The following is a 9,484-nucleotide window of genomic DNA, read 5'->3' as shown; positions in this document are numbered from 1 at the left end:
AAAACCAACAACAACAGTATGGCATGTGACGATTCAACTGTCAAGAAGGTCAGAGCACATGCCTTTCACTACTATGATCTAGTCGTATTCTTCTTCATTTATAAGTGAGAGATCTTAAGCGACGAATTTGAATTATATTATTATGACTGACTCATTATGAGGTTTAACACACTTTACAGGTAATATTATTTGTGAAAGAATAAAAAAATAAAAAGTCAAAGTACACACCTCACCTCAATCACTCTCTCTCCGTTCTCTGTCACCGGCCCTCGTCTTCCTTCCTCGGACAAGGGACTCGTGGCGACAAAACAAGCAGAAGAAAGAAGCTCCGTCGTCAGCTCACAGAAACACTCCAAAAAGAAATACAGAAACCCTAGAAATTCAATCCAATCGATCAAATTCCCCCAAACTGCATGTTTCACTCACCTCAAATGGTGAAGAAGCGAGTCCCCGAATGGCTCAACAGCTCGCTCTGGTCCTCCTCCACGCCCTCCCCTTCCATCGACGACGATCTCGTCCAACGTTACACCTCCAATCCCACCGCCGCCGCCACCACCACTCCAATTTCTAGTTATTCTGTCTCCGACTATGACCCGCCTTCCACGGTTGACCCCCCAATCCCTGTTGCCCCTCCCAAATCCACAAGAGAAGACAAGCATCTTCCCGAGCCCCAATTCTCAGATTCATTTCCGGATCACGAAGACAAGAGCAACAACACCGCTCCGTCCCCCGAGGATATCTCCAGACAGTCTCAACTCTTGGCCGAGGTTTGCCCCTCACTCTCTCTCCCTATGCATGTATTGCTGATGAATGATTGGGTTTTTCTTAATTTTGTGTTTGCAGCTGTCGAGGGAGGTGATTAATTTGCGCGAATTGCGGAGAATTTCATCTCAGGGCATACCAGATGGTGCTGGGATACGGTCTACAGTTTGGAAGGTGATAATGTTTCGGTTTTTTTATTTTTGTTTGATTTAATTTAGTGTTTAGGACGTGTTTGTTTCTAGAGAAAATGTAGGCAATTTCTCGTAAATTTAGCTTTATCATGGACAGAATGATGCTTGAGGACTTGAGAGTTACCCATCTAGCCGATGGAGCAGGACATAGTAAAAGAAGTGTGCAATTCTGATTTTACCTGTTGCAGCCAAGGAACTGGATTAGTTTTAATGGTTGATAATTGTTCCTTGCAGCTTTTACTCGGATATCTACCACCGGATCGGGGACTTTGGTTGTCTGAGTTAGCTAAAAAGAGGTCACAGTACAAGCATTTTAAAGACGAGCTTTTGATGAATCCTGTAAGTCATGTTCACTGTTTTATCACTGTCATTTTATCTACTTCTTTGGATTTTGAAGATCAAACAGAAAAGCTAGATTCATGACATAAGGTTAAGAGGTTGCTTTGATCTGAAGGGTAGCTAACGCTTTTCTATATTGGGCAAACATTTTTCTAGAAAGTTGCTACAAGTTTTAATCACAGTTGTTCAAATTCATAGAGATGTTGAAGAATAAAAAAAATTGATAAGATTCAAGCATCAGCTGGTAATCCTATTAGTGAAAAGATTGGTTAGCGGCCGATTTTTGTCCTGGAAAGACTACAACAACAACAACAACACCTTTTCCTACTAAGTGAGGTCGGCTATGTGAATCCTAGAACGCTATTGCGATCGGTTTTGTGTCATGTCCTCCGTTAGATCCAAGTACTTTAAGTTTTTTCTTAGGGTCTCTTCCAAAGTTTTCCTAGGTCTTCCTCTACCTCTTCGGCCCTGAACCTCTGTCCTGTAGTCACATCTTCGGACTGGAGCGTCAGTAGGCCTTCTTTGCACATGTCCAACCCACTCATTCCTAATCTTATCCTTTCTCGTGAGCCCACACCTCCAATAAGCATCCTCATCTCCGCTACACCCATTTTGTGTACGTGTTGATGCTTCACCGCCCAACATTCTGTGCCATACAGCATCGCCGACCTTATTGCCGTCCTATAAAATTTTCCCTTGAGCTTCAGTGGTATACGACGGTCACACAACACGCCGGATGCACTCTTCCACTTCATCCATCCCGTTTGTATTCCATATATTCTGTCTTTCATTGGCTTAGGCGAAGACCTTTAGATTCCAACACTTCTTTCCAAATGTTAAGCTTTGCATTTACTCCTTCCGAGTTTCATCTATCAACCCTATATCGTCTGCGAAAAGCATACACCAAGGAATAACATCTTGAATATGTCCTGTTAACTCATCCATTACCAATGCAAAAAGGTAAGGACTTAAGGATTGTTGATACACAAAATCAGTGAGGACTTTGGTACAACAGAAAGTATTAAGTTTGTGATCTTCGCTAGATTGCTCCGGTTATTAGTGTGGATAAGTATGTAAAAGGATAGAGATAGGAGAACAAACACAAGATGTACGTGGTTCACCCATATTGGCTACGTCCACGGAGTAGAGGAGTTCTCATTAATTGTGAAGGGTTTACACAAGTACATAGGTTCAAACTCTCCTTTAGTGGGTACAAGTGAATGATTTAGTACAAATAACATTAGGAAATATTTTGGAAGAATGATCTCCTTTTATAGAAGAGAGTTTCTAGCCTTGTTCTGACATTGACACGTGTCATGTTGTGATTGGCTTCCGATGTTGACACGTGTCGCGCTATGATTGGCTTCAGATGTCGACACGTATCGCTCTGTAATTGGCTTCCTGGTTGGAGGGGAAGCTCCTCGGTTGGGGACTTGCAAGATCCAAGCCGCTGAGTAATCACGAAACTTTTAAGTACCGAAGTGTGGTATCTTCACTTGTCTTATATGTCTCATAGGTAGATGTGGCATCTTCTCTGGAAGTACTCTTCCTCCGTCCAGGGATGGTATCTTTAACTGGTAGAGATGCACAAAGTAATGTATCAATTTCACTTGAAGCTTACTTATAGTTTCAGGCTTGGTCAAGTGCGATACAAACCATGTAGTAGAAGTCCCCCAAGTCGCCGAGCTAGGAGATCTGCTGAAAGAGGTGACAGACAAGGTAAGCAATCAGAGCTCCAAGCAATCAGTCCCAGATCAGAAGTTTGATTTCGAGTTCCGGCTGATTGTTCTCATTCTTCTTATCTTGCAGGCAGCATGAAGGATAAAGAGAAGAAAAGGAGAAGAGATGATATGAGGTACTTTTGCTTTTAAAGAAGTAACTTTCCACAGGCTTATTCTTGAACTGGGCTGGAGGGTTTTCTGGTTACCTCCAGAGTATAAGGCCGACTGAAGAATTTGAGGGTAAAAACAAGTCCATCAAATCTAAAGTACGTTCGACCCTGCTGATATGGGATACTTTTGCTGTTGACAAAGTAGTGGAAGTATCGGCACGTGTTCTATTACGTTTGTCTCCACATGCTTCCTTGGATCCTTCTCACTTGCCCTATCTGTTCCTCAGGCAGATGTGGTATCTTCTCTGGAAGCATAAGATAAGATGTTGAAGATGAGTACTTGAGAGCAATGTCAGGTAAGTAATCAGGTAAGGGGTTCTAGACAGTCAGTTCCTGATTGGAAGCTTGATTCCAAGTGCTAACTGATTGCTCTCTTTCTCCTTGTCTTGCAGGTAAGAACAAGGCCAAAGGAAAAGACAGAGAAAAAGCATGATATGAGATATTCTTGCTCTGGTGTAGCTTGTTTGCAGAGGTATTATCGGGGGGAAAGAAAGTTGAGTATTTCGAGAGGCTTCGTTGGGAGTGCCCTCTCAGATATGAGGAAGGGTTGATCATTTTTGCAGGTCTGCCTGTCTGTTGAGGATGGATGTCGACATATATAGGAGTCTCCTTAACAAGTAGTAATGCTATTCCTTTACCCTTGGTCATAGCACTGTAGTGGGAGCTGCCAGCTTCACGTGTTTTGACTCTGTCAAAGCACTTTGAAAAAGTGGTATGTGGTATCTGGAAAACTGATGTTGCTTGTGAAGATTACAGACAAGCTTTATCCAAGGAGATCTGGCTCTCGAAGTTGAGAAAGCGATGCCTCTTCGGTTTTCGAACAAGCGATCTTGTCGGGGATTTGGCTCTCGAGATTCGAAGAACGGTGCCTCTTCGAATTTTAAGAAAGCAATCCTGCTAGGAGTCTGGCTCTTGAAATTCTGAGAGCGGTGTCTCTTCGATTTTTGAGAAAATAATCCTGTTGGGAGTCTGGCTCTCGAGATTCGGAGGGCGGTGCCTCTTCGATTTTGGAGCAAACAATCTTGTTGGGAGTGTTTTCTCGAATGTGAGTAAAGGTTGGGCATTTTTGCTAGTGTACCTTGCCACGGAGCACAGAGGTTGACACACAGGGACTTTCCAATTATCCAGCAGTGGTGCTGTTCCTTTACCCTTGTGAGTAATAATATGGTAGCAAAATCTTCAAAATTTATGTGTCTAAACTTTGTTAGTGCTGTTTCTTTGCTATTCTTTTACCCTTCTTGGTCATAGCGATGTAGTGGGAGCTGTAAGCTTCACGTGTCTAAACTTTGTCAGAGATCTTTGGCAAAGTTATCTGTGGTATCCATGAGCTGATGTTGAGTGTGGAAAGTGGATGATTGAACAGTAAGATTCACGTGCTTTTTACTTCACCAGAAATCTTCGACAGATTGCCCGTAATTTCCGCAAAGCTGAGTGTGCATGTGACAGGTGCTGACAAGGCTGAGAAAGCAGGTGCCTCTTCGATTTCTGAGACCGGCCCTCGTGGTCTCTTAGCAGCCCCGCTTTTGAGAAAGCAAGTGCCTCTTCGATTTTTGAGATCGGCCCTCGTGGTCTTTGAACAGCCCAGCTTTTGAGAAAGCAAACGCCTCTTCGATCTCTGAGATCGGCCCTCGTGGTCTTTGAGCAACCCAGCTTTTGAGAAAGCAAACGCCTCTTCGATTTCTGAAGCTCCGTCGAGTGCAAATTTTTATAGAGGCTGGCATTAAGTTCCAAAGCACACTTGAATCTCCACCAGTAGAAGCTCCCTTCTTGCACTTCTAAGATCTTGATTTGTCCGACCTCTTCTCTCTTCAACACCTTTGAAAATGTCTGGCCCTTCCGATTGTTGTTTTGACTTGAACCATGGTGAAGAGGCAGCCGCGCCTTCTCCAGACAACATATGGCGCCCATCCTTCTTATCCCCTACTGGTCCTCTTACAGTTGGGGATTCCGTGATGAAGAATGATATGACCGCTGCGGTGGTGGCCAGGAACCTTCTCACTCCCAAAGATGACAGACTTCTTTCCAAACGGTCTAATGAGTTGGCTGTTAAGGACTCTCTGGTTCTTAGTGTTCAGTGTGCAGGTTCTGTGTCGAATATGGCCCAACGCCTATTTGCTCGAACCCGCCAAGTAGAATCATTGGCGGCGGAAGTGATGAGTCTCAAGTAGGTGATTAGAGGGCTCAAACATGAGAATAAACAGTTGCACAAGCTCGCACACTCATTAGCTTAATACCCCTATAGTTCATGCAATTTTGTACGTCGCCCTTATTCTTGTAGATAGGCACCAAAGTGCTCTTTCGCCACTCATTTGGCATCTTCTTCGTTTTCAAAATCCTATTGAAAAAGTCAGTGAGCCATGCTATACCTGTCTCTCCCAAGACTTTCCACACTTCGATCGGTATATCATCTAGGCCCACTGCTTTTCTATGCTTCATCTTCTTCAAAGCTACAACCACTTCTTCCTTCCTAATTCGACGATAAAAGGAGTAGTTTCTACACTCTTCTGAGTTACTCAACTCCCCTAAAGAAATACTCCTTTCATGTCCTTCATTGAAAAGATTATGAAAATAACCTCTCCATCTGTCTTTGACCGCGTTCTCTGTAGCAAGAACCTTTCCATCCTCATCCTTGATGCACCTCACTTGGTTTAGGTCCCTTGTCTTATTTTTCCTTGCTCTAGCTAGTTTATAGATATCAAACTCTCCTTCTTTAGTATCTAGTCGCTTATACATATCGTCATAAGCCACTAACTTAGCTTCTCTCACAGCTTTCTTCGCCTCTTGCTTCGCTCTTCTATACCTTTCACCATTTTCATCGGTCCTATCCTTGTATAAGGCTTTACAACATTCCTTCTTAGCCTTCACCTTTGTTTGTATCTCCTCATTCCACCACCAAGATTCCTTTTGGTGTGGAGCAAAGCCCTTGGACTCTCCTAATACCTCTTTTGCTACTTTTCGGATACAACTAGCCATGGAATCCCACCTTTGGCTAGCTTCACCCTCTCTATCCCACACACACTGGGTGATTACTTTTTCTTTGAAAATTGCTTGTTTTTCTCCTTTTAGATTCCACCATCTAGTCTTTGGGCACTTCCAAGTCTTGTTCTTTTTTCTGGCTCTTGTCATCCATGGCAGTACAGTTATCTTTGTTTCTCCTTGTAGTATTTCATATTGCATGTTTCTTGGTGACCGCTTAGCCAGCTTTGTGGGATTTTAATTTGTTAAGATAAATTGAAAAATGAAAGGTCATAATATGCTATGTGGTTCATACATTTTTGCATTTTTTAAATTCTGTGAGAAATGGCTTTCTGAATGTTTCCATTGGCTAGTCAGTCAGAAATCACAAGGAAGATGGATAACTGCACTACTTGTGACAATGATGAATTAAAATGTCAAGGCAAGGGGTTGCTATCAAGATCAGAAATACCTCATGGGGAGCATCCATTGAGTCTTGGGAAGTCCAGTGTCTGGAATCAATTCTTCCAGGTAATTACCCAATTGACTTGCTCAATTGATTTTCCGAGCAAACTTGCTCAATTGATTTATCGAGCAAACTTTCTTCCAATTCCATAATGTGCACAATGCAAAATAATGTTTTTTATAAGCCAACTCTGTAAATATATATTTTTCAGAGTAATAAAAATTATGGTACAAACAAACCAACTGTATTTTTGGCAGAATTGATAAGAAACGCAAGGTTTTCAAGTATAATTGGCATGTGCTTCAGTTGTAAGTCAAGAGCATAGCTTGTTTTGGCCATATGTCTGATGTAAACTCAAATTTCCAATTTTTTTGTGTAAATCTTAGTTCCTTGTCATGTTGTCGTTATAGAATGGTGGTAACAATTTCTGGTGCAAAACCTCATTTTTATATGTAACTCCAATTTTGGGTCATGTAGGACACAGAGATTATAGAACAAATTGACCGAGATGTAAAGCGCACACATCCAGACATGCACTTCTTCTCAGGAGACTCTCAAGATGCTAAATCTAATCAGGTTTTTCTTTGATGTCCGGCTCAAACTATGGTACAGACCAGCCGTAAGATTGGCAAATACAAGCCATTTGGCTGACTATGTATATAACAATTTCAGGATGCTTTGAAGACCATCCTGGTTATATTTGCAAAGCTAAATCCTGGTATAAGATATGTTCAAGGGATGAACGAAATTTTGGCACCACTGTTTTATGTATTAAAAAATGATCCCAACGAGGAAGATGCGGTAAGAGTGCCATATGTTTTTTCTATTTAGTTTACAAGCCACTCTATTTAAATTTCAGACCATAGCATGTTCTTATACGTGTTCATCTGTATGTGAGGTTTAAAATTTAGGTACTTGGTGTTTGGAGATGTTGACTTTCTGGTTGTCGTTCATTTAATTTGAAATGCATGTTCTTCTGGTATATATTTTCATATGGTATACATTTCCAGACTTGTAGGCTTAATTATGGAAAAAGGGTAACATGCACAAAATAAGGGGCAAATGTTGACCCCAACTCACAGGTGCCAGAATTTAATTCACCTGAAGAAAAAGAATTGAGAGCAGTTTATCATGAAAACTATTCAGCATTGCCTATGTTTTCTCTATAACAAAAGAAAATATTGAGCAACTGATTATAGTGTTGGCTGTGAACAATAAATTGTGTTAATGCGTGGACAAGGGATGGACACAATGATATACGTCAGTTTGTTGTCATTATGCTTTTGTGCAATAAACTTTCATTATCATTCTATTTATCGTATTTGGTCACTTTTGCTCATTGTTTCCAAATGCCAAGTTTTGTAGGCCTCTGCTGAAGCAGACACGTTCTTTTGTTTTGTTGAATTATTGAGTGGCTTCCGTGACCATTTCTGTCAGCAACTCGATAATAGTGTTGTTGGAATTCGTTCCACAATAACAATATTGTCACAACTTTTGAAGGAACATGATGAAGAGCTATGGCGTCATCTCGAGATCACAACCAAAGTAAGACATTCTCTATCTTTGAATATGTTTTTCTCTGAATCAAAATGGGTGGCTAATGGTCGAGTGGGGCACACTTGGGGTACCTTCTGTTTACTGATTTTTGTAGCTAGATAAGGTAATCATTGTGCATATGTTTTACAAATTTGAACAAAACCTTAAAGGTCGAATTATCTGTTATCAAAGTTTTTAATGTTAATTTTCTTTTCAATACACGCTTTATAACGCCTTGAATAAATATTGCCTTGAAACTAATTTGTTATTAGATTCTTTCTATTTCTGGGTCCAAGCTTATCCAGTGACTGCCTATCACTTTCTTTTACTAATCTCCTAAAAGATTTGATCAAAGTCTATAATTTTTCCAAGATGGCTGAGAGAATTATTGTGTCACCTGTTGACAGCCTTAGAAGTAGTAAAATACTGCTTAAATATTCATCATGTTAAGGTTTTCAAGGTGATTCGAGAATATCATATTTAGGTCGCTAGAATTCTTTATATAGGACTGACTGGGTTCTTATTTTAAATGACAGGTCAATCCCCAATTTTATGCATTTAGGTGGATCACTCTCCTCTTAACCCAGGAATTCAATTTCACAGACAGCCTTCACATTTGGGACACACTTTTAAGTGATCCCGAAGGTCCTCAGGTAGTACCATATCCTTTCCGACTTTAGGTTACTTATTATTTCTTCTCTTTTGTTTTCAGGGTGTTAACAGGGTGTTAATCACCACCCTTAGATTGTCAATAATATCTGACCAAATGAAAAACTATCAATCTTGCTTGTGGTTGAGGTCACTCCGCCCTTTTTGGGCTTGCCTTTGCTTTTGGCTGTCTTTTGTTTGTTCGTTCGTAGGCTAACGATGAATCTAACTAACAAATTGTAGGAAACCCTTCTTCGAGTATGCTGTGCAATGTTGATTCTCATTCGGAGGCGCTTACTAGCAGGTGATTTTACCTCAAATCTCAAACTACTGCAGAACTATCCTCCAACAAACATCAGCCATCTGCTCTACGTTGCCAACAAGTTGCGTGTACAATCCTCAGGCTAATTTACCTAACACACCATCACTCCCTTTTTATTTTTCTCTTCCATCATTTCGTGATTCAAATGTCCATGTTTTGTAAATGACTGGGTGTATATGCTCTTAGAGTAACAACTGATTGCTTTAAATTAATTAATTTGGTAGAGTAGTCTGAATAGTCCTCATCTTTACAAGGATGAATTGTTGAATGTGGATTTTTTTTTTGTTGGGACACTAGTCATACGACTTGTTCCGTGGTTTGTCGAATGGATTGCGGTTATTTTCTATATATTTCGTTTACACTTTGTTCTTTTA

General features: G+C 40.8%; 1 protein-coding gene across 3 annotated transcripts; it reads left to right on the top strand.

The window, feature by feature from the left end:
• The first annotated feature begins 231 nt into the window (after positions 1-231).
• LOC126596872 (uncharacterized) lies at positions 232-9,484 on the top strand. Of its 3 annotated transcripts, XM_050263548.1 has the most exons (10): positions 232-767; positions 844-936; positions 1,188-1,292; positions 3,576-3,655; positions 6,513-6,669; positions 7,082-7,180; positions 7,277-7,405; positions 7,970-8,149; positions 8,677-8,793; positions 9,032-9,484. In XM_050263548.1, the coding sequence occupies exons 1-10, from the start codon at positions 414-416 to the stop codon at positions 9,194-9,196; spliced, it is 1,479 nt and encodes a 492-aa protein (XP_050119505.1). In that variant the 5' UTR covers positions 232-413; the 3' UTR covers positions 9,197-9,484. The 3 variants fall into 3 exon arrangements, with proteins under 3 accessions (XP_050119505.1, XP_050119506.1, XP_050119507.1); XM_050263549.1 differs by lacking the exon at positions 3,576-3,655 and having other exon boundaries at positions 233-767; positions 6,517-6,669; XM_050263550.1 differs by lacking the exons at positions 3,576-3,655; positions 6,513-6,669 and having other exon boundaries at positions 233-767.

The sequence above is a fragment of the Malus sylvestris genome, chromosome 13, assembly GCF_916048215.2.
Source record: "Malus sylvestris chromosome 13, drMalSylv7.2, whole genome shotgun sequence".
In the NCBI taxonomy this organism is placed as follows: Eukaryota; Viridiplantae; Streptophyta; class Magnoliopsida; order Rosales; family Rosaceae; genus Malus; species Malus sylvestris.
Note: the sequence above shows the minus strand (reverse complement) of the source record. Positions and strands in the feature narration are given on the sequence as shown.